The sequence below is a fragment of the Conger conger genome, chromosome 12, assembly GCF_963514075.1.
Source record: "Conger conger chromosome 12, fConCon1.1, whole genome shotgun sequence".
NCBI classification, from domain to species: domain Eukaryota; kingdom Metazoa; phylum Chordata; class Actinopteri; order Anguilliformes; family Congridae; genus Conger; species Conger conger.
This window is the reverse complement of record NC_083771.1, coordinates 43,612,436-43,638,709: the sequence shown is the minus strand read 5'-3', so window position 1 is coordinate 43,638,709 and position 26,274 is coordinate 43,612,436. Positions and strand designations below refer to the sequence as shown.

The following is a 26,274-nucleotide window of genomic DNA, read 5'->3' as shown; positions in this document are numbered from 1 at the left end:
ATCCACCGGTGAGCTCTGCACCACCCCAGCAATCCACCGGTGAGCTCTGCACCACCCCAGCAAGGGAGCGATGAGAGGCAGACCCGACGCCAACACAGTTTGCACTTACATTAAACCTCAATAAATATTGCTAAATTAATCGTGAGTTGTCTGACTGAACTAAATTTAAAAGCAAGAAAGAGCTGAAAAAAAAAAAAAAAGAATCATCCCTTTTGTCCTCTTGCTGTAACGACATTAATACAAAGCAGTGGGGTGAGCATGCAGAAACAATAGCCGTCACACCTCTGTGATTGCGCCGCGTGACTGTAGCGTAGTGGTTAAGGTAAAGGACTGGGACACGCAAGGTTTGTGGTTCTAATCCCGGTCTAGCCACAATAAGATCCGCACAGCCGCTGGGGCCCTTGAGCAAGGCCCTTAACCCTGCATTGCTCCAGGGGAGGATTGTCTCCTGCTTAGCCTAATCAACTGTACGTCGCTCTGGATAAGAGCGTCTGCCAAATGCCAATAATGTAATGTAATGTAATGTAATGTGAGTTCGGTCGGCTGGCGGTTCTTACTCATATCGAACAGATCTTTCCGGGGGCTGTCTTTGGGCCCCCCCCCGGACGGGTCCGTCACCGCGTCAGACTCCGTCTGCAGGGCTGCCAGCACCTGCACGTCGATGTGCTGGGTGTTCACGTACGTGGGGGCGTCCCCCGTTTTTGGTACTTGACTTTTGCCCTCAGGTAGACTGTATATGTCACTGGAACCTGCACGCGGACGAAAATGAGAAGACGCCAGAGTGTGAGATACTGTGCAGATCCACTGAAGATCACGCAAGAACACAAGAGCTATAAAGCAGCGTCACTCAACTCCACGTCAATACTGTTCTTAACCTTACTTAGGTCCATGTTATTTGAGCTACTATTTGTCTTCATTGAGGACATTTCCCATTGAAAACATGATGATCTCTCACCCCTTACCCCTTACACCTGAAACCATATATTACTTAATGTTAATGAATACATTATAGCAGCGCTACTCAGCTCCACGTCCACGTCATTATCTGAACCAAGCAGGTAAAAATTGTGAAATGAGGTAAATGGTTGGCTTTAATATAGTGCCTTTATCCAAAGCGCTGTACAATCGATGCTTCGTTCACCCATTCATACACACATTCACACATCAACGGTGATTGGCTGCCATTCAAAGGCACCAACCAGCTCATCAGGAGCATTCGGGGGTTAGGTGTCTTGCTCAGGGACACTTCGACACACACAGGGTGGGATTGAACCGGCAACCCTCCGACTGCCAGACAACTGCTCTTACCTTCTCAGCTAACGTAGGTGGGGTAGCACACAGACGGGGCAAATACCTGCAGACACTGTAGCCCAAACGACGTAGAGTTCAGCAGCGCTGCTATAATTTATTCATTCAGATTAAGTCAGACAGTATAAAAATATAAAGTTTCAAATACAATCCCTTAAGCTGTGTGTAGTAGTTCCAAGAATAGAATACTAAGTAATGTCAAACACAGAATTAAAGAACGTAGGGGATATGCCTCAACAGTATCTAAGCCGAAAAATCTAAAACGAGAAGGAATACATTTAGCAAAAATGGTTCACACCCATGCAACGCCTCGTCTCTCATAGCCCAACGTTTATATCATGCAGAAGAGCAACGGTTTTGTTTGGTCACAACATCACAAACGTTTAGCAAAAGCCTCAGTCTGGTTTCATGAACATTACTTGTCAACTTCACTCATTCTTATTTCTATTCCAAATTGCCTTGGTTTCTGTGCACTGGATCCAGACTGGACTTCTCTTGCCAGGAAAACACTTACCCTGCCGAACGGGCAAGGATCTCCGTTCCTCAGCCCAGCTCTCCCCACAGTGTCTGCCCTGGTAGTATGTTTGGTCTGGTCCAACCACCGGACTGGACTGCTAGGGCCAGCGGCCAGGAGAAGAAGCATATTCAGACGTGCCCTTCTTACACATTTTGCTTGCACTGTTACAAAGAGTGTAACAAATGTACTTCTGTTTCCCCAAAATGTGTTTTACAATAAGGCATGTGAATATACATGGCAACACTATGAAAAATAATAATCAAGTTATTTAGTAATGTTAGCACAACATGGCAATCGGCACTCAAACAACATTATAATTCAAGGGATTTAAATAAGAGATCATTGCAGTTCTTGCAACTATCATTTTTGATAATAACTAGGAATACAGAAGTAATCCAAAAAAGACTGACAGTGTTTCTCTATTTTTACCATGGGTTTAAAATGAATTCAAAGACTCAAATCTTAGTCTTGGTTGCCTTGTTTGCAATACAACTAGAAAAAAAGGATATTATTATTTTTATGATCATTATTACTACTGATGGAGCTTAGGTTTCTCTGGTGTATACCAATCTATTCCATTACTGCGAGAGGATTTAATAAAAATGCACATGTCACCTCGAGAATTCTCACACACACACACACACACACACACGAGAATCTGTTCACTGTACAACCTGTGCACCAATGCCTACGTAATGCACATGAATCACTATCAAACAGTGAAAGAAGAAATGAAAAAAAACACGAATCGCTCAGTCTGTTTGTGTGGATGCCACAGCGTCACGGTGAGCGTTCCTGCACCTGGGCGCCCTCTGCCGGAGCAGACGTCGGGTGTTTGAGCCGCGTGTCTATGAAGCCCCCTGGTGGTGGCATCTTCCCCGGGATGTTGTTGTAGTAGGGGTGTTCGGCGGCCTCCTCCTCCTCCTCTGTCCACGGAGCCTCCTCCATGTTCAGCATGCTGTCACACAAACGCTCGGCTGTAAGCAATCGCTGACACCATTGCAGACGGGCGCTCAAAACCCTATTCATTTTTAATGAGCGAGTCACAAAAGCAGTACGTTACCCGTTTACTTAGTGTACGTTGCTCTGGATAAGAGCATCTTATAAATGCCAAAATGTGAATATTAGACCCAGTACAGTGAGCGTTTAAGCAATTAAATCTAGTCGGTTAGATAAATAGACATTTATATTACTCTTAGGCGTTTAGCAGATGCAAACATGCGTACAAAAGTGCAGACATAATACCAAGTTAGGAGGGTCATGACAGTGTTTTCAGTGACTGCAGTACCTATTACACCAACCTAAAATACTACCTTACAGTGTGCAGGAAAGTGCAAGAGGCTGACTAAAGACATAGGTCAAATTGATCACATTGACAGTCAAAAGCAGCATAAGCACAATTATTCAACCAGGAATAACAGCTCAAACTTGAGGGTTTGCTGAACAGGTAAGTTTTCAGTCAGTTGCAAATGTAAGAGACAAGAACCGTAAATTCTAACCAATGTTAGGACACATTTTCTTCACATTTGCTATCACTGTCACAGCACCAAAAATGAACAAAAAACTTAAAAAAATGATTAGGCCTACAGACCAACCGTCTGATGTACAATTGAGTGATTATGTAAAACTAAATGTGATACAAGATTTTGTTACCGCTACAAATTAATGTATGACAATGGACACCAAATGTTACCCGATCCCTCTGCAGCCTGATTCATCCTGACATTTCTTCCCACTGGGGAGCTTTGTCATGCCCCTGTTTGAGGGTATTTCTCCCCAAGGTATTTGCTATTTTGTGGCTCTGCCATGGTGTTTGCCCTTTTCCTTTTTGCCCTGTCATTCTTGTAAAGCGTATTCATGACACTCTTCTGTAAAAATCGCGATACAAATAAAATGGATTGAAATTTAAATGAATTGATCAATCTTTTGATGTACAGATTGTCCCAATTTGGAGTTTTTATTGAACATTTATTGCTGCTTGACACTCCTGGGATGAACAGGGGTTACATTGCATGGAATTATAATTTAGGTGTTACATAGACAAGAGATGGAATGTATACCACAACTGAATAAGCATCAACCAATATTCTGTATGAGTTACAGGGGCCCGATGGCACGTACACCATGAGACCAGCAGGAAAGAGTTGTCCTAGTCCATCCAAGACAGCACAAGGCCCAAGATAATAAGTTGAGCAAAATGTACGGAAAATTATGGATTTTGCCTGGTTAGTTTCCTCAGTGATCCACTTGTTATCCAACACAGATTTTTGGTAATGGTAATGGAGAGATATTTCAGAGGAAGGATACAGGAACAGAGATAGTCTCAGCTTTGACTAGATTGAGTGTGAGTGGCCAACTGATTATTCAACTGGAAATGTCATTGAGGCAGGCTGCTGTGTGAGCAACACACACAGCACTGGGTGGAAAGGACAGAAGAATCGGGCTATTATCAGATATATCAGTGCTAGGAGAATCCATGGGAGAATACTGAACCCAGGCATTTTCTACAAGGAAAACTGAAGGGGACTAAGCACAGAGCCCTGAGGCACACCCGTGGCAAGGCTCTGGCACCTCCAGACAGAGACACACCAGGTCACCTTATGAGAGTGTTCAGAAAAGGGCAAATGCCAGTTAGTTCGAACAGAGTTTGCATTCACCTGCTGTGAGTAGAGGGAGGTGATAGATACAGTGGGGGAGGGGGGGGGTGTTAAGTATGGAATGTAGCAAATCATTTCTATGAGTTGTTTACAGTGGATATGGTTTTGGAATGAAACAAGGCACAAGTAAGCAAGGTTTTTCCCACCTTCTGTCTATGAATAGCAGTTTGGCTTTACTTGGATGTGGGATATATCAGTTAAAATGTGTAATGTGTTGTGTATAAGACTCAGAGGAGGATATAGTGCACAAATTACAATGAAGACATTACATTATATGTTATTTAGCTGATGCTTTTATCCAAAGCGACTTACAGTTGATTGACTAAGCAGGAGACAATCCCCCCTGGTACAATGCAGGGTTAAGGGCCTTGCTCAAGGACCCAACGGCTGTGCGGATCTTATTGTGGCTACACCAGGGATCAAGCCACTGACCTTGCGGACCATGCCATCCAAAGGGTCAGGTTTTATGATATACGGAATACATGAAGGATTGTGCTGATGGCATAGCAGATTTATTGGTGAGACTGACCTGAAATCTATCTGAACGATTTTTGCCAGCTTCGCCAACTGACACCACCAAGCTTTCCTGCCTTTACTGTTGTCTTGTTGCAGACAACAGACTTGTTCAGCCAAGCCTTTGCCAGCTTGTACAGACAATACATTTATGCAGATAAACTGAACACCTTCTTAAAGATATTTTTTTACCAATAGCATTCCCACATAGCCAAGCTCATTCATTCATTCATTCATTATCCTAACCCGCTTATCCTGAACAGGGTCGCAGGGGGGCTGGAGCCTATCCCAGCATACATTGGGTGAAAGGCAGGAATACACCCTGGACAGGTCGCCAGTCCATCACAGGGCACATACACCATTCACTCACACACACACTCAATTGCCACAGGCAATTTAGACTCTCCAATCAGCCTAACCTGCATGTCTTTGGACTGTGGGAGGAAACCGGAGTACCTGGAGGAAACCCACGCAGACACGGGGAGAACATGCAAACTCCACACAGAGAGGCCCCAGCCGACGGGGATTCGAACCCAGGACCTCCTTTCTGTGTGGCGGCAGTGCTACCCACTGCACTGTCCGTGCCGCCCATAGCCAAGCTGCCCTACCAAAATAATTGTTTCCTCACACCAAGTTTGAGCAACCAGGTTTTTTTTTTGTGACACTAAAGCCAGCAATCTTAGAGTTACAGCCCAAAACAGTACACTGCAATGTCACCCCTTGGTATTGTCACTGTCTTTATATTCTGTTGATGCAATACTCTTCTATCCCCACACAAATTACAACAAAACAGTAATATATGTTCATCCTAAATCTGTTTTATCAACTATAATTACAGGGTCAAAGAAGACAAACAGAAATCATTAAAAATGCTTGACAATGGTAGAAATAGTGTTTCCTATCTAAGAAAGCTCAATATGGAAACAAACTGTTTCCGAGTCTTTCAGTTTTAAGTGTCTCCATTTGTTATTTAAGATGCACTGATGCAGTGAACTAAGGATGGAAACACCTGGGTCAATAAGAGACATGAACATCCACAAATGACAGGCATGTATATGGGTGTGGCTCATCCATTAAATCAATAACATCCCAGCACCTGAGGTATGAAAATGCTGGACAGGCTTGGTTGGCCATAATTATGGCTATATTAAGAGCTCAAAAGAAGGGCACGTGTTTGGGTATGATCAGGACAGCTCAACTTGTTGAAGGTCATGTCACCGTGGAAGAAAGAGGGAAATAAGGGTATATTAAAAGTGTCTGCCAAATGACTAAAATGTAAAATGTAAATGAAATAAGTTTTTTAATAAAAAACTTTAGTGGCCCAACACCCAATTAAGTGACTTTGGTGATCCAACTGTTTCATTCAATACCTATAATTACAGTTCAATGAAATCCAGTGCCTGAACCACTCCACATAAAATCACCTACTGAACCTATTAAGCTCCAGTTGCCAAACTTTGAAATATGTGTCAGAGAAAAAAAAAGAGTGTTAGACCCACCTATCATGAAATGTAGGAAGCTTGCTGGAGGGACACTGCAGGTATTGTTGGAAGCGGAGATCAAATGCCTGACCGATGGTGCTGATGACATCCTGAGCCAGACCGTCAGAGCACTCCAGAATATGACACGCTTCAGAAGAGAATCACATGGGCTTTTTACAGACCAAATAAGCACTGATAATATCCACATCTATTAAATCTGGCTTGTTATCTCATTTTCTATACAGGAAGTGATGGAGTGACACAATATAGTTCCTTTAGACGGAGATTAACTAAATTAAAGTTGTTAAATTGTATCGCCAATTTCACTTTGTTTGATTTTGTCAGTATGTACAATTTTATAGATCATTATCCGTTTTGTTTATTATATGCAGTCTTTTTTCTCCATTTTTATTAAGGGTGCCAATAATTGTAGAGCCCACTGTATAGTGGCATTATATATATATCGTTTTTTGCAGGTTTGTGAAATCTTTATAAAAGTATTTACACATATACTTCCTTAAATTGTAAATCTGGATATAACTACGGTACATGACTAGCTTGCAGCTTAAAATGTATTAAACAAAATTTATTTAAAACCATTTAGTAAAAAACTAGGAATAACTAATATAAACTATGCACGCATTTTTGTTCTACTCTTGGCATCCAGTATGTCATTTAAATACAGCTGCATAATATATGATAATCAATGGGAAAAAAACCCACAAGAAAGGTGTGAGATAATAAGAAGTGTACCTCGTCGATTAACGGGGTCTTTAGCTACATACGCGACATAATCTGTAGTGTCCTGCAATGTCAGAAAGAGAGGTGACTGTAAATCAACACTGTGCTATTATTATAAAAGTATGATATCATTTCTAAACATTCAGACACAACATAAAAAGTACAAAGTAAAAAAATTTAATAAATAACGACGAGCCAACAATATCCTGGTTAATCTACGAACTGCTGTACCAGTGTGATGTAATGCTTTGTCATTTTACTTCTCCTGTACTGCAGACCAAAACCTATATATATATCTGAGCTAACATGGTTTGTTTCAGTAATAGATTCTCTGACCACTGCCATAATGTCTATTCATGGATGACTGGGATTTTGTTGGCCTGTGGTCCGTTTTCTTTCCTCAGACACTGAACTTTTGAAGTTTCAAAGTCACCATTCACCCCAAAGCGATTTCCCTACCCAGTTTCGTACCTCTGTGCTACTCGGTTTTCAGGTACAGCCTGATCTAGGTGTGCAGGTAGCATGATACTCCTGTCCACTGGAGAGTGTTTGAGTGATTGATTGGACTGTAGGAAATCACCCCTGCCCCATGCAAAAAATCTTACCGGATCTCCCCCAGACGCAAAAGAAATAGACTGCATATGATGATTCGCTATTATCTGTAGGATGAAAAGAATACAAAAGTATTCAATCATTTTAAATCCTGCAGTGCACTGCAAAATCTGCAAAAACTATTTCCCTTAAATGTTCTGTTGAGCAAGACGTTTTTTTCATGAGTAACATGCATATTAGTCATCTTATAGTTGATGATAGTTGGTGAGAGCATTTTATGTTTTCAAATGCTTATACTAAGTGTGTTATTTTAATATGAAGTGCATATTATTGCAATTATCTCATGCATAACTTTTTTGAAGACGGATAAAGTATTCAGGCCAGTGATTAGACGACCGATGGACAGTTAAAGGCCTTGGTACCTGTTTGGAGTCAGGCGTCATCAGGTTCAGGCTGCTAGTTGAGATGTTCAGGTTGATGCTCATTCCTGCAAACTGCAAGTTGTTCTTCCCGAGGATACTGGAGAGGGCTTTAGTGGGAGGCTGGAAGGGGAATCAGCATCATGTTACAGCCTCTCTCACTCTGTACCGTCTCTGTTATTCCCTTGCTCTGTACGATTATCAAAATAAATCTACTGCACAGTATATGGTTTACGGTTAATCGTATCTGACCTAATCCATAAAGGGACGAATTACTGCACCTAAAGGCAGCGGTCTCTCATGGCTGCAAGCATGTGAACACACATATCCCCTTTCAGGCCACAGTCCTGATCAGCGCTGCACAACGTTGTGCTAAACAAGTCTGGATGCTTGAAAACACTGCCTTTGATTAGTGATATTCTGCACTACATGACTCATTGGGCACACTGTGTGCATTCCCGGTCTTTGGGTTGTGGGCTGCGTCTCCGCCCACTCAGTCCCACGCACCGCGGCCCCCCTGCCGATCAGCCGCGGTCTGTACCTTTCTCTTACGAAACACCCCTCTGGCACCCGGGATGGCCTCGCACACCAGGCTGATGGCCTCCCTGGGGGGACAGAGGAAGAGAAGCCGTAAGATCGCGAGGAGAGAATGACGGTGGTTTTTAACAGAACATTCATATTTTGGCAACACGGAGCAGTCAACAACACAACATATGGACTTCTGTAATGCAGACATTGATTTTACGAAGTAAATAAAATCCTCCTCCTATTTTCCTCAAAGATAGTTTACTCAAAGATTTTTTTCTTTTTTGTAAATGCTTCTCGATCTCTCGCTCTTTTCAAATTCTAAGAAAATATACAATGAGCTCCATAATGGTTGGGACAAAGATTTGGCTCTGGACACCACAAATAATTTGTGGTTAAAGTACAGGATCTCAGTTTTTATTAACAGGTATTTTATGCATATTGGTTTCACCATGTAGAAACTGCCGCACTTTTTATACATAGTCCCGACATTTCAGCGCACCATAATGTTTGGGACAAATAGCTTCACGGGTGTTTCAGATTAATCAGGTGGGTCAAGTTGCTTCCTTGGTGGAAGTACAGTCTTGATTGTATAGTACTTTTGATTGTCTGCTATTGGCGTTTATCAACATGCGAACCAGAATTGTGCTAAGGAAAGTCAAGGAAGCCATTATGAGGCTCAACTACGAAATAAAAACAATACAAATAAAACAGTCAGACATACCGCAGGCCAAATAAAAAGTCACTGCTTTCAGAAGAAAGAGGGCACAGGTGAGCTATCTGAACACCTATCTGACCTGATCGCTCTTCAGCAGGCAGCATGAATGTGTCAGTGAATGTGTCAGTGAATGTGTCAGTGAATACTGTCCACAGAAGCAGAGGTGACCCTGTCTATGTAGAGTATGAGAGTATGTAGACTGCATACTGCATTTTCTAAATTAAACTGCAAACATATTGTCTGTGTATCAATGTCTCAGAATGTCACTGGCCCAACACAAACACAAACAATGCCTTCATTTAATTGGTTTATGGATGAGCCTTATTGCCGTGTTTCATTGAAGTGATTGGTGGATATAACCAGGGCATCACAGTTGCCTTTACTCCCACACTAGTAGGTGGTGATCGATTTGGCGCCAAGATAACTAGCTCTATTATGTGTTAATGTCAAAAATAAAACCATTGCAGAAATTTTGCAGAAAGAAATCGCACAATGGATTACGGATAACTACGGTTAGCCACAGCCCTATCATGTAATCACCTCCACCATAGAGGAGTTGAAAGAGAGCTAATCACCCCTTCATCTGAAAATGAGTAAGCCATAGCAACCCTGAAACAACAGAGAATACACTGCAAGATGCAAACCACTAGTTGCCTCAAAAACAGGATGGCCAAGTTACAGTTTGGTAAGAACTGTCGAAAATAGCCTGCAGTGTTCTGGGAAAAGATCTTGTACACAGATGAGACCAATATTCACTTGTATTATAATGATGGCAAGAGCAGGGTGGAGGCCAAAGGAACGAAACACCCCACCTCATCTGTGAAACATGGTGGCGGTGGGGTGTTATGGCTGCCACAGGTATTAGCTCACTTGCCTTCATTGATGATGTAGCTGCAGTTGATTCTCACGTGTACAGAAGCATCTTATCTGCTGAAGTTCAACCAAATGCCTCCGAACTCACGATGACACTTAATCCTAACAATCTTAGAAATAACAATGATCTGAAACATACTGCTAAAGCAAAAAGAGAGACTTTCAAAGCTATAAACTGGAAAATTCAATTTATTCAGCTTATGTCTTTATTTGGTGCCGCTAAGCACAGGAGTTGTGTGGAGTTTTGTGTGGAAAGCAGGTTACGGTACATGACTGGGACCTGCAAGGTCGGTGGTTCGATCCCCGGTGTAGCCACACAATAAGATCCACACAGCCGTTGGGCCCCTGAGCAAGGCCGTTAACCCCACATTGCTCCAGGGGGGATTGTTTCCTGCTTAGTCTAACCAACTTTAAGTCGCTCTGGATTAAAGCGTCAGCCAAATAACATGTAATGTAATGTCACTACTTATTTCATGTTATCAGAGGACACCAGAAAATAAGTTCTTACACAGGCTTTGTGTTTGCATGTGCTGCATGCCAGAGCTGTACTATGCTGTACTTAAAACCACAACGTAAGTGAGAGATAGGAGTCGGCAATGCCAAAAGAATAAAAGGGGCCCTCTTTTAGCACACCGACTTAACCTACAGTATGTCACGATACCGCTTCCCCACATGCACGGTTTTTTCGAAACGGTACGGAGAAAACAATTACTGATGATTGCAGCGATGTACACGCTCGTGCACGGTCCTGATGTTGATCAGGCCTGATTACGGTGTTTCAGTGTCCTCTAATAGGCTCTGCACACAACGGTTTTATTGCGCGGCAAGGCGTGCCACCACTCATCATCATTCCTCTTGTTTTTTACCGGTGACTGACAGACGAGTCTGGTGCAGCCCCAGTAGCATTAGAGCCACGCCTACAGCGCGGTTCGTAACTATTTGGACAGTGGCACAATTTTGTTTGGACGGTGGCGCAATTTTGCTTGGACAGTAATGCAATGTTATTTGGTCTCTGGACGTCAGCGTATTGGATTTGAAACAATGAATAATGAGGTTAGCAGACTGTCGCCTTTAACTTGAGGGTATTTACATCCATATCAGATGATCCGTAGATGACATCCCTTTTCATACATCCCCCCCCCCAAAGAAGCCAACCGACCAAAAGTAATTGGACAGTTGGCTTCTCAGCTGTTTCTGATTAGTCAATACAATCGCTTCCTTAGTGCGTGTATAAGAAAGCTTCCAGTATCTGGTTTGATTCTAGGCTTCTTTTTCCTCTGTTACCCGCAAATATAAGGTGGCAATCAGCACTTAAACCTCCTTTTCATTGTTTCATTTCAAATCCAATCCAAGAGCAAAAATAACAAGAAATTGTACCACTGTCTAAATATGTATGGACTAGTAGGGTAATTCCCCTCAGGTCTTGGGTCTTGCACTGCACACACTCCTGTTAGTTGCTGTGTACAAGATCTGTCTAATTCAGTTTACTTGCCCTTCCTAGCTCGTGTTGTGGAAGACTGTCCACACTTAAACCCACACACATCAGCTTTCTCTTCCTGGTATTAGTCACTGAAACGCCCACAAAACGTTCGCAAAAAAGCAGTGACGTAGGTTTTTTGAAAAGTCCCTAAGCCTGCCCCCGGAGTCCAATACCCCCTCCCCCTCCACCTCCTGTGGTCAGCTCTCCGTGTAAACATTTAGCAACGTCATCCGATAATTATAGATGGATAGATAGATCATTACATTTATATAGAGCTTTTCTAGACACTCAAAGCACATTACAACAGTGGTATGCAGAACAGCATCTCTGAACACACAATGTGTCAAACCTCTTAAGTGGATAGGCTACAGAAGCAGAAGACCAATAAGTTTTAAAAAATCCTAATAAAGTGCTCACTGAGTGTATTTACTGGAGACCATCAACAGAGCTCAAAATGCACATTTAATGGAGAACTAGTTAACTCGCAATTTTCCATTGAAGATACACAGTTTGGCAAGTTACTGACGAAAACAATGCAACACAATGCTACACAATGCCCAAGCACTTCACCCCAGAACACTGGTGTGCCTCAGCAGAAAATTGCCTGCGACTGGGCAGACCGTTCTCGATGTAATGTGATCACCTGATTCTACATAAAGTCTTGACTGAAAACCATAATTATTTCATTAGTTTAATCATGAATTTAGTTTTTAAATGTTACTTTTTTGTGCACTTGCACTAAATGTCATACACATCATTTTTGATGTCAGCATTTTTAATGTTGGCACACTGCTTCTGACAAAACCTATCGTGCCCCTGTTCAATGTTTAAACATACGGCAGCTTGTCCACGGTAAGTAATCAAAGGGGATTTAACTCACAAGTGTCAGTCGTAAACATCGCTGTCAATCATCAGCTGTGCTTAATTAGTGGCAATTACTGTATCAACTTAGATTATCGAGGTGCTGCAAATGGGATAATTATTTCAGAAGGGTCTTGACAAAGAGGCTATCGCCACTTTCTCCAGCAGAGGAATGAAGCACAAAGTGAGAAAACAAGGGGAGACAGACTGGTGGCCCCCGTGTTTGGCATGCCTGTTCATGTGATTAGCATAAAGAAACACCCTAATAATCCCGTAAAAGGCATGCTGATTTCAGGACATGTGCAAACCTAAGACATTGCATTACATTATCGGCATTTGGCAGACGTTCTTATACAGAGCGACATACAGTTGATTAGACTAAGCAGGAGACAATCCTCCCCTGGAGCAATGCAGGGTTAAGGGCCTTGCTCAAGGGCCCAACGGCTGTGCGGATCTTATTGTGGCTACACCGGGATTAGAACCACCGACCTTGCGGCTACAGGCCGCCCCATTCATTGGCCTCCACAAATGTATCCACAACGTTCACGCTCAAAATACTCCTGACTCGTTCCCGATTGGGAATGACTGCGACTTAACATTTCATTGAGCTGCCATTATTAGAAACCTAGTAAATCAAAGTCTCATTACAAATGTAATTTATCTGCAAATATCTGCCAGTTGCTCCTTCATTTTGGCTGGTCAGGCTATGTTCGTTTTGCGAGTAAAAGACAACATGGGTCAAATGATGAGAGGGGGAAATACACTCAGTGAGCACTTTATTAGGTAGACCTGCACACCAGCTTGTTAATGCAAATATTTAATCAGCCAATCATGTGGCAGCAACTAAATGCATAAACGCACGCAGACATGGTCAAGAGGTTCAGCTCCCAGTTAAAGTTCAAATTTTACAATTGTACATGCCATACACTTTGGGAAAGCTTATACTGTCAGCTACTAGGTAAAAGAGTTCACAATCAAACTGAAAAGACTTTGGCATGGCCTAAGTAACTATCAAGTGTACTATTCCCATCAACCTACTGCATAAATTTGGAGCAAGGAGAAGAAACAGATCTTTGCCAAATTTGAGGAAACAACTGTGGCACACAGTTGGGACATGCAAAATTCCAACCCATTTGACCTACATAGGGCTAAGCAAATATTCCCAAAATCTCAAAATCATGTTCAACATAGAACCTGTCTTCATCTCTCAATGGGTCCTTGTAATATTCAGTAGAAACGAATAGACTAACTATTCAACTGAACCAGGGATAATAGGACAGATGTGGCATCACCGTTCACAGACAGTAAAAACCACAAAGGAGTTCAGCCAATCATGGAGTATGTTGGTGTGAGGTAACCATTAAACTGCTTCCATAGTTTCACTGACCAAACTGAGTGTAGCTGCATAAAAACATGAGATATCAGGTATTAACAGATGTGTCTGCAAATGTAAATTCATGCATCTTCTCTGGGTTTCCTGTAGCCTTTTGATGATCATCTCTTTGAGAATTTGAATTTTAAACTAACAATGGATTTATGCCTAAATCAACATATGCTTACTATCATGCCCACAATTATAGAAATCTTAATACTGCTTTCTTTTAGTTTTAGCTTCCCCCAAAACACAGATTTTCTCCATTTATTTCTGTTGAAAAAGCACCTAAATCCTGGACACATCACATTACAACACTGAAGTGCTATAGGCTGTTTGTACGATTATTTACACTTTCGGATGTCCCTATAATATTCTGGAGATTGAGCATTTTTTTGTTGTTTTGTTCTCATTGCTCAGGAAGTCTATTACTGGATTCACAGTCGGATTGTACAGTCCACACTATTGTCGGATCCTGGACACAGGTTAATGCTAACTCCAGTAACTCATGCAGAAAAATGGATGTGACACAGTGTATTCAGAAATGTCTGCCTCAGAGCCATCCTGCATAGATCGCCTTGCTGTTCAATAACAACGGCAGATGGAGTCAATGCTTTTTGGTCTGTTATTTTGTGATGAATTACTTTCACCCTCAGCTGTATTTGTATTAATATATACAACATGCTATAAATAACCCTTGTCTTACCTGGTTATTTGCGATCTTGTATTGAAATCTAGTGATCTCATTGAACGGAGAACTTCTATACATCCCAAATACTGAAAGAAAAGAAAAAATATCACAAAACAGTCTTCATGAGGTAAATGTCATCATCATGTTACAAGTGAAACGTTATCAGACTATATGGTCTACTCACTTTGATGTCACCATAATGTGTGCAAAAAGCATTGCTGTGCCTTAGACAGACAACATGACAGAACCAAATTACAAACTCTCAGGTCAAAGGTGATAACCATACATGTCTAATAGAAAGAGGGGTTGGGATGGGGATGGGGGGTTTAGTTATGCTGTGTATATCTGGGGGGTTTTTTCCTTCCTGCATAATGTGTCTCATTTCATGTAAATGTTTGGTACAGGTGAAGAAAAGTAAGATGAATGCAATCAAGTCAGAAATTTTCCTCTGGTGGTGAGTAGAAAATGGTTTTTGACACACTATTTTATGTATGGATACATAGTAAATGTGAATTAGCGTCAACATTTACAAAAAGTACATAAAAAGTAATTATCAATAATCATAATCATCTTGAAACCATCATCAACAATATAATTATTGTGATTGGTAGAATGATAAGTGGAACAAGATGATGCAAGCACAGTGATCTAGAAGAATGAGGGATAATTTGCTTTTACCAAGACACACCTGCCAGTGAAATATGATCCTATTAATCTAACTGTGTCCCAATCCAATGTAGTAAAACAACCACCCACATGCTTTCTCTGACTAATATCACTAGCAAGGAACATTTTGTTCTGGGAATGTGGTTCCTTCATCCAGACAAAATAAAAAGTGATCAGGAATGCATACAAGGAGACCTCATACCTACTGCCAAATATGGAGGTGGGTCATTCATGTTTTGGAGATGCTGCCAGTGATCCAGGGGCACTATTTAAGATCAATGGCATAATAAATTCAGAAAAGTACCAGGAAATATTGGCAGAAAATCTGGTCTCTGTTAGGAAGCTGACATGGTCATAGGTAGATTGTCCTGCCAGACAGTGTCTCCAAAGACACTGGACACTGTGTCATCAACATCCACAATGCAATGGCCATCTCGGTCTCCAGAAAAAAAACCTGTGGTCAGAACTGAAGAGGGGGATCCATCTCAGAAATTATAGGAAAAGACTCAAGGCTATCATCTTTGCCAGAGGTGGTGACATAAAGTATTAAACTAGGGCTGCCAATAATGGCTTTTTTGGGCATATTATATTTTTTATTTGAAATTATAAAACACACACTGTTACACATGTAGGAAAACAAAGTTTATTTAAATAATGTTTTTGTTTTTACAGTATTTTTGTTGATATACTGTACATAAAGGTAAATACAAGTGGTGAATATCTGATACACAGTTCAAACAAAAAGTTCTAAACTGAAGTTCCTTTGATGAAATAATGTTCATACGATGAAGATCTTTTTCCATCAATAGAGTTTGTTACAACATATTGTATTGCTTAGGAAAATATCGTTTTGCCTTTTGACTAAGATTTGGACATAATTCTTCAACTATATCACAGAATGATACAGCAGTGCCCTTTTCTTGTGGAAATAATTTGCAATTGCCCAGCTCAGATCTACATTTCTCATCAAAACCTGGAACTACTGTAAGTCTAGTGGGAGGGCTGTCACGTCAAGTCTGTGTGCTTGTTTGGGATCAAAAATACTGACAGCCGTTAGAAATTTGTGAGCCGGTTGACAGAAATGTGGCTTACGTTTCAGGTGATCATAGTTGTAATACATTGCTGATTCATCTGTGACCAGAAATAGATTTTTTGATCAGTTTTTTATTTTATTTTTATTTTATGCAAAGCAGCAGCTTTGCACACATACAGTGCACTCCGTATGTATTTGGAGAGTTGGTACAATTTCTGTTATTCTGGCTCCAGCACATTGAATTTGAATTCAAACAATAAATGTGAGGTTAGGGTGCAGAATGTCCCCTTTAATTTGAGGGTCTTTGCATCCATATCGGGTTGTGTGTGTAGGAATCATATCTTTTTCTTATATACAGCGATATTAGCACTGTTGCCATGCGAGAGTTTGCATTTTCCCCCTGTGTTCACAAGTTTTTAGTCCAGGTACCCTGGTTTCCTCCCACACTCAAAGACATGCAGGTTCAATTTGGTGTACTCCTGCCATTGCCCATGACCAAGGCTCTGGAGTTGGTCCCCGGGTGCTGCACTGTGGCTGCCCACTGCTCTTAAGTAACTAGGATGGGCAAAATTCAGGGAACAGATTGCCCCACGGGGTTCAATAAAGTATATCTTATGTTATCCATCTTATGCTTCCAGCAGCCATATTTCCAAGAATTCAGGCTCTCTCTGGAGCCAAAAAGGGGTTCTATTTGGTACTTGGTAGCATACCTGGTACTTAAATGGCATACCTAATAAACTAGCCTCTGAGTATGCTAACAACAACAGTTCATTAGAAACAGTATTATATTAACACTAATAAAGTCAATATTAAGAGAAAGTTAAAGGGGAGTGTTAACAAAGATGAGTCCTGGAAATAAAGTCCCTCAGTCTGCATGTTCAGCTCAATTCAAAGCCATTCACATTTACAGTGAGATTTACAGTACTTTTATTGCAGGAAACTACATACAGTAGCCATATCCCTTGTATACCAGAGTGAATAACAGCACACCATTGCAAATGACCATTAACATCAATACCCCTGGACACTGACAATAACCAAACGTCCCTTTAGAAAGTCAGACCTTCAAGCCAGAATGTGAATGCAATCCCCAATACAATTTTCTAGGTCACTAGCAAGTGAAACTATAGCTAGTATAGCATTTTATAAGAGTTCTATTTTTTTATTAATTTAGATGGGATGAGAAAGTGGGTCCATCTCTACTGTAACTTTTAAAGCTGCTAACTAGTTATAGCATGCTATTCCTGCTTAGCTTGTCACTTTCCAATATTTTTACTTACTTATTTATAAAACATATTGGACCATTTCAAAGACACAGTGTAAGCCTAGTCCTAGACTGAATTCTATTTTGAATGGAGATTCTCCACACGATGCTGAATTTAGTCCAGGAGTGACTTGTGAATCTGGCCCATTTGGTAAATGGTTGGCATTTTTATAGCGCCTTTATCCAAAGCGCTGTACAATTGATGCTTCACATTCACCCATTCATACACACACTCAAACAGCGATTGGCAGCCATGCAAGGCACTGACCAGCTCGTCAGGAGCATTTAGGGGTTAGGTGTCTTGCTCAGGGACACTTCGACACAGCCCGGGCGGGGAATCGAACCTGCCAGATGACCGCTCTTACTGCCTGAGCCATGTCGCCCAATTCATACATTATATACTGTAAAGAGCACTCAAACATGGGAATAGATCCTTTGGTCAATACTAAGCAGAAACCAAACACAGAATAAATGGCACAAACCTTTTCTTTTTTTTTATACTAATGCTACTGCTGGTATGTATTGCCAAAATGCTCAATTTTGGTCTAATTTGACTTTAACACCCTGCTCCAGTAGCACTGGAACTGCTACTGGACCCAGGTGTTAAACGCCCCTACTCTCTTTCTGGTCTTAGTATCCCGAAATGCCTCCAAAATGTTCGCAAAGAGCAGTGACGTAGGTTTGCTGAAAAGTCAGCTCTCTGTGTGAACATGGACAGTGTAGCTTAGGCAGAGAGAATAATAGTGAAGGCACGGAGCAAAATAACTGGTAAATAACAAACTAACAACTAACTATTTCAGAAGATCAGCAGGGTTCTCAAAAGGAGTCCTAAGGCCTGGTCTCAAAGAGGCAGATTACAGATTACAAAGAGGCTCAGAGGATTATATTTAGCAATGTCATCCAATAATTATGCAAAAACATATGTCATCCATCCATCCATCCATCCATTATCTGAACCCGCTTATCCCGATCAGGGTCGCAGGGGGGCTGGAGCCTATCCCAGCATACATTGGGCGAAAGGCAGGAATACACCCTGGACAGGTCGCCAGTCCATCGCAGGGCACACGCACCATTCACTCACACACTCATGCCTACGGGCAATTTAGACTCTCCAATCGGCCTAACCTGCATGTCTTTGGACTGTGGGAGGAAACCGGAGTACCCGGAGGAAACCCACGCAGACACGGGGAGAACATGCAAACTCCGCACAGAGAGGCCCCGGCCGACGGGGATTCGAACCCAGGACCTCCTTGCTGTGAGGCGGCAGTGCTACCCACTGCACCATCCGTGCCGCCAAAACATATGTCATGTCATATATTTTTTATTTTTACTTGTATCAGCATGGAACACTAACCACTAGGTCAAGGATGATATGAAAAGCCCCAAAAACACAAACAATATGCATGTGCGCATTTAAAGGAAGATGTATTTTGGCCATGTACGGCAGTGCTGGGGAGAATATATATATATATTCATGTTGAAAAGGGTGTTATTGAAATTAGATTGAAATTAAATCATTAACTTTGGCAGTGACCAAAGACACCAAGGGATCATCGATACCAACAATGCCTCAAATTTAACCAGGAAATGGTTACCTGGCCACATATTACTGTGTCTCAATGGCCAGTCTATTTGTGCAGATACTAGAGTATCTGAATGAGCTTGAAGGAATACAATATGTTTACCAATCTCATAAATCACTACAGAAGATGAGTCAATATTGTTATCCTTCCAAAGGGAGGATAGTCTTGAAAACAGGGGTGCCAATAATAAAGAAATAATATAAAATTACTTTTAAAAAAACATTCTCTGAGCAATTTTAGAAATCTTATTTCATGTAATATTTATTAAGAACTTTCATATTCCTTTGAACATAAAATATGCCTATGTTTATTTTATACAGCGGTTTTTGTTCGTCTTCATCAAGGGTACCAACAACAACATAATTATAAGCGATAGCATATTGTAAGAAATAATCTACTTTATGAAAAATTACCTGTTTACATATTGCAGCTTATACATACTTTTATAAAGAGAAGAAAATCTTTTGCCTTCCTTCGGCATTAAGTATTTGTGAAGAACTCTACAGTATGCATGCTATATGTATGCTAACAGGCTAGCAGCTGGGCCATAACCATGCAGCTAAACCCAGTTCTGCGTATGGTGACGCAACGGCAAACAATACAAACAATGGAACAGTCCCTGTCTGCAAAGGTCATGACACCATCCAAATGTACATCCATGACCTGTATTGAGTATCATATCTTTCAGCATAACAAGGGACTACAGGCTATGCTAACGGGCTGTACCCTCCTGAATGAACAAATACATTTCACAGATAATAATAATAATAATAATAATAATAATAGTAATACGCAGATGTTTTATTCAAAACATATTTACCCATACTCTGTATCCTTAATTTGGAATTAATTAGCTGGCAGAGATGGATCAAAATGTATCAAAATGTGAATCTGTTTTGGTACAAAATACAAAATGCCACAAACATAAAAGCAAGTTAAATTACAAGAGCCACTAAAAAGCGTAATAAAAATACAGTGTTTTATATTTCGAAAATAACTGATGTCATGCCACGTTTTGAAAAACTGGGACATGCAATTGTCTAAAAGCAATTTTCAACTGTGATGAAACAAGGGTCTATATTTGGGAAGGAAAATAATATTGACCATGGCCTAGTTTCACATAGCCAATGCTGCATTAGAAAATCTTTGAGCTAACCATGCCACTAGTCCAAAATAATATTTGTTACCACAGTTTTGGGGAAAGTAGGTTGTGATTTATGATGCAAGTCACAGTCATATCACATTTCATGTTGTTAATCATTTATACCAGCTCACAAGCCAACATTTAATATTTACAACAGAATTACAGAATATACCATAATTTGCTATTTAGCTGAGGCTTTTATCTAAAGCAACGTACAGTTAATTTGACTAAGCAGGGGGAAATCTCCCCAGGAGCAATGCAGGCTTCAGGGCCTTGCTCAAGGGCCCAATGGCTATGCGGATCTTATCGTGGCTACACCGGGGCTTAGCCACCAACCTTCTAGGTCCAGTCATGTGCCTTAGCCTACAGGCTACAGGCTACTCAATGTATAGATACTATATGTACTTGGCACACTGGCCCAAACTTTTTCCAATTAGTGGGACAAAAAAAGCAGTTCTTCAGACATTTAAGATACTTAAATGCAGCAAGCCCATTTGCAAATGTCCCGCCAGCCAATTAACATCAATTTAACACTGGAATGTTAGCAGTGTTAATACTAGAAAATACTAATCTTCTATTAAGAAAGTAACTGTCTATTCTCACAGAGAGGTTTACCTTCTTAGCTTGGTTACACACCTCAAGATCACTAGCCTCACTCACAATCAAACCTTTTAAGGCTACTAGATGCTAGCGGAATGAGTCCACGTCATCATATCCAGCAAGTATAAATATTGTGAAACCGCCTGATTTCTGAATGGTTAATAATAGACTATATGAGAAGTGGATAAGCAATATTAAGATCACGCGCAGATGATGTAAACAAAGACAGAACAGAGGGAAGGGGAAGGAAACTGTAGCGTAGTGGTTAAGGTAAACGACTGGGACACGCAAGGTCGGTGGTTCTAATCCTGGTTGTAGCCACAATAAGATCTGCACAGCTGTTGGGCCCTTGAGCAAGGCCCTTAACCCTGCTTAGTCTAATCAACTGTACGTTGCACTGGATAAGAGCATCTGCCGAATGCCAATAATGTAATGAAACAAACATTTTACATTAATTTCGATCTTTTGAAAATACAAACATCCTGATGTAATTTCTGCTATGATACAAATGATGTCAATATTCTGAAAAAACGGACAAAATAAAAGCGAAACACAAATGACAAAAAGATCATCAAAAGTATTTCAAATACATATTTAAAATAGCCTCCATGTAATTAAAAAACCTGCCCATCCCTGTTGGAAGGAATGCTTCTGAAAAAGCTAATCTGAGATGATACAGAGGGCAGAGTGAGTAGGGAGCACATATTAATTGAAAGGCAAAGGAAAGTAAAGCTATGTGAAGCTAAAAGGCCGTTTTAAGGGAATCCGAACGCTCTGGTTGCCATGTAGACAGCCCCACCTTCATCTCATTACAGCCTTCAACCCATCCGGGTGCACTTTTTCTTTATTTAACTGTGCTTATTACAGCTTAAGTCATCTTTAACATTTACTGTGTTTTCTTTCTGAGAACCGGGCAACATATTTTACTAGTTCCACATATACAAAGATTGCCTTTTCCACTTGCAAATCATGGACACCTCAAAACTTCAGTTTTAACAAGTACAACTTCAATAGAAGTACTGTTTGAATTTTTCAGTGTGTAATGCTAATGAGAACTGGCTATGTTGATAAGCAGAACTAGAAATCTTAAGTCAGTGAGGGCAATTTTGTACAATATAACCTATGCTTTTAAATGCCAAATCCCCTCAATTAAGCAATGTACAGATCTGAATCTTCCATAAAACAGAATGCCTGAAGTTGCTGGTGTTGAATAGGGGTAAATTAAATGTGCAAAGAAATGCGCTCGATGTAAGTATAGACTAGTTCAAAGACAGTGCAACATGAACAGGGTAACATACAATACATGCAAAACAAACCCCTGCTCCAGGCAAATACATAAATCACAATTACGTTTGATTCATCACATCCAGATAACCACAGTTTAACCCACAAAATGCCTGGGAAAAGTCTACGTCTATGAACTCAGGGGGTGACATAACTTAGCTCTGCAACACTTAACAGTCGAAACAAATCCAGTACAGGGTTAGGCCTTGTTCAGAGGTTGCTGTTCTGTTTTTTAACGTGGTACACATAGGATATTATGATATTATGAGCAGGTTGAGAGATATCAAGCATGGGTTAATATGACATGACATTGGCCCCAGTGAGGCATTCCTCTTAAAACAAGTTACTTTTCTTTGTTTCTTAGCCACTGTCATACACAGTGGTGGGGTTGCCTTAGTGATAAATATTAAATTATAAAATTAACAAGTTCTAATGTTTTTTTTTTTTCTTCGGGCAAATTAAATCAAACATCGCAGCCGTTCAATGTTGTACAGAAAGTAAACACATGTGCAAATTTAACTGCAAGACAATTAATAGAAAACATGTAACAGAAAATGTAAAATGTAAAGTAAAGAAATACATATTCATGTTTTCTTGAAGTACTCCATATACTCAGATTGACTAAACTCCGCACAGTTGTACAGATACTCTTATTCAACAGCTTATTTCTTGTTTTCAAAACAGAGAGGTGTGCAATGATATGCATATCTATGGTAAGCTTACCATCTAAAAAAACACTGCCCTGGTAGTAAACTTGACTGTAAATCAGCAGAACATGACAGGCTTGTTTTTCTGAAGGGAAATTCATATTATTGGATGTGATTGTTTTAGTTATTTTCTTTTTTTTTTTATAATACAAAACTGTGGTTAAACAGTATTACCCCTATGTTATTTACAGATTATAACACTCATTTACATGTGAAAAATCAAGAAAATATTGAACACTACTTTCTTTTTTAAGTGTGACACAAAAGGAGTAAAGTTTGTCACAGAAACATTCCTGGAATGAACACATTATTAATTAAAAATAAAACTTTCAGCTAATCATGAGGAAATATTTCTATCTGGCGACTGACATTCCTTTTTCAGCATTATGCCCCTCTAAAACTGAAAACTATTTCAAGCCAAAATATCAAAATTATAGCCCACTGTACATCACAAACACCGCAGCGCTAAACATTTGAAAGCTGGCGCTCCATAACACGGTTTAGTTTGTCGGAATATAACGCGTTGGCACGTACAATTTCGATTCGTTTCATAAACAAAGACATTCAAAACACTGTGTTGACAGTCACGTTTCGGGGTCCGCCTTCAGAATGTGTGTCAGTGAGTGACTGTCGATCTCCATCACGGTCTTCTTAACCTAATGGTGTGTGACGGGCAGGGCCAGGCGCATGACACTAATTAAAAGCACTGCAAGCTGAACTCAACTCAATACTCGGCCGGGAGAAAGCGGGGTGAAAATGCGCCCCAAACTCAACCGAGCACGTCAGTGCTTCACTGCTCCGGTGCCCGATTGTTGATAGTGCGGGAACTGCACCCGCTGTGTGAAATTTGTGTTAAAAACCTTCCCAACAAGTCAGTATTTTTACAATCCACTTTGATTTCCAACTATGTATTTACTCTAACTATTTACAAGTCACCCAATCTAAAATAAACATACATTTAACATTAAAAATGGGCGTAATATTCAGATGAATCTTGATTTTACATTTTCAATTTTTCTTTTCTTTTTTTACCATTGTTATATGTAGACACAGGCTACTACTATTATTTACATGTTCATTGGAGGAGTGAATAGATGCAGTATAATGTGCAGCTTTGTGATGCTAACATAAGTCTATTTCAAACATGGTGCCAAACAAACACTATACATAATCAATCAATGTTGACATACCATACAAAGGTAATAATATCCAACACAAGAAATAATCAAAAAACAGGTAATCCAAGCCATGCATGTTTAGGACTACAGCATGTCTTGCACACAATATAACCATGCACATGTATACAGCACCATTTCTAACTCTATACCTTACGCAGGTTCATTATGTTTTAGATAACAGCGCTGTTATTACACACATATGCCATACCCCTATCCCCACTCTTACGCACATAACATATGACTGCATCTATGAGGGTTACAGGAACACAGACAAAATATACCGGGATGATGAAGTTGTCACAGAATGGAGACGGTGAGAAGTAGTGTGCTGAATGTTTGATGGCTGTTCATGTCTCTTATCAGTACCACGAGGAAAACAAGCCATTGGCTTGAAAAACAAGCACTGCTGACATACTGTATGCCACTTATAAACACGCAATCACACGCATACAAACACACCTGTAAGGCATATATGAACATTCGGGAGAAAGAACACAAATGGGGGTGCGGGGGGGGTACAGACGCAACACAACACTCTTCACACAAAAGGTTAAGATGAATGCTTTTGTTGAGCGATCTAGATTTTTCCCATTTTAAAATCGTGACCTTCTCTGTTGCATGAATTATTTAACACCTGCTTTTCTTCCATTTTCCTAGAACACTATCCCCCTTACATTGTCTCAAACAGGAGAGAGAGCGTGATGCAGCTGTTGTTTTTTTTCTTTTTTTTTTCTTTCTCCCTCCACACCTCAGTCATTGAGGTAAAAGAAAGAATGGGGGGAAAGAGAGAGAGAGAGAGACAGAGAGAGAGAGAGAGAGAGGGAGAGAGGGAGAGAACGGGGGAGACGAGAGAGACCAACCTTTACGATGTACGTCACGCCGGGTCCGGAGATCTTCTCGCTGGAGTGCAGCCATCCTCGCGAAGCCTGGCTCACAACGTTACCGGCGGGATTCCAGTCCCGGCCCCCGACGCGCGCCTCCTCCGGCCGGCCCTTCTTCCCCGCGCCGGAGCCCGCGGCCCCCGGGTCCTGCTGCGCGCAGAGCGGGCCGGAGGCAGGGCCGGACCCCGCCGCGGCGGCGGGGGCCGAGGGGGACCCGGGGCCGCCGGAGCCCCCCGCCTGCAGCCGGGACACGGCCAGGTCCTTGACGGCGGCGGGGAGACTCTTGATGCCCAGCAGCCCGCCCGTGTTGGCGAATTTCAGGCCGGACACCTTGTTGATGAGGGTGCAGAGCGTGGTGCCGCCATCCTCGGCGTCGGCGTGGAGCGTGACGGCGGGCGGGGAGTACGGCGGCTCGGCGACGGGTACGGGGGCCGCCGAGACCTTGGGGTTCATGGAGAGGTTGTGGAGGAGCTCATCGACGGACGTCACGGACTCATTCCTGAAGCGGTTGTATTTGGTACGGTGAAGCATGCCCTTCTATCTGCCTGCCTACATGCGCACTGGCAGACGCGGAGCCAAGCTAATTATCCCCTCCTTTAACATAGCAAGTGCCCCGCGGCAACCGCCAGTAGCCCCGACGCGATTCCTCCTCTGCTGTGCTTCTGGCTTTAGGTTGTTGTTGCTATGTAGAAGCCAGAGCTGCAATCCAGTTTAGCGGTTTCAAAAAAAGGGAAAAAACATACAATCCATTAAAGCTGTAGAAGAAGGGGGGGGGGGGGGGGGAGGGAAAAAAAAAAGAGGCTGAAAAAGCAGCCGGTATGCTGTCCTTCACCGGCGAGGTCCAGAGACAGGGAGGTGGAATATGGTTGAGATCTCCAGCCCTCTCACAGTTGCCTACCCGCTCACAGCAAAAGCATGACTCACAGATCTGAGAAGACCCTTCTCAACAAAAGGCTCACTGAACACTGCAAATCACTTCCTGTAGCAAAAAAAAAAAAAAAAATTCCTCCCACTTACAGCACACTAGAACCAATCAATTCTCAAATTTCCTAGACTGATATTTCCTCTCCACCGCAGGAATGCTATACTTTCATAGTTGATCAGTGGGAAGGAAAGAAAAATGACAGAAAAATGCTGTGGTCAGGAGCAAATACACGTGAATCCTGAATCATTCTATCTCCTTGTTTCTGTTCATCTCCCCTCGGAAAATATCTTTCTTTAGAGGA

General features: G+C 41.4%; 1 protein-coding gene across 2 annotated transcripts in view; it reads right to left on the bottom strand.

Moving 5' to 3' along the window:
- Window positions 1-25,702, bottom strand: part of shc3 (SHC (Src homology 2 domain containing) transforming protein 3) — a 32,303-nt gene extending 6,601 nt beyond the window's left edge. The window contains exons 1-10 of one of the 2 annotated variants that reach the window (XM_061215718.1): window positions 25,028-25,702; window positions 14,724-14,794; window positions 8,730-8,793; window positions 8,192-8,311; window positions 7,823-7,876; window positions 7,230-7,281; window positions 6,495-6,624; window positions 2,627-2,783; window positions 1,823-1,922; window positions 558-749 (exon numbers count right to left, since the gene is read on the bottom strand). In XM_061215718.1, coding sequence (XP_061071702.1) covers window positions 558-749; window positions 1,823-1,922; window positions 2,627-2,783; window positions 6,495-6,624; window positions 7,230-7,281; window positions 7,823-7,876; window positions 8,192-8,311; window positions 8,730-8,793; window positions 14,724-14,794; window positions 25,028-25,579 — 1,492 coding nt within the window. In that variant the 5' untranslated portion in view covers window positions 25,580-25,702. The remainder of the gene's footprint in view (window positions 1-557; window positions 750-1,822; window positions 1,923-2,626; window positions 2,784-6,494; window positions 6,625-7,229; window positions 7,282-7,822; window positions 7,877-8,191; window positions 8,312-8,729; window positions 8,794-14,723; window positions 14,795-25,027) is intronic. The other variant, XM_061215719.1, reaches the window with a different exon arrangement.
- Between the last annotated feature and the right edge of the window lie 572 nt (window positions 25,703-26,274).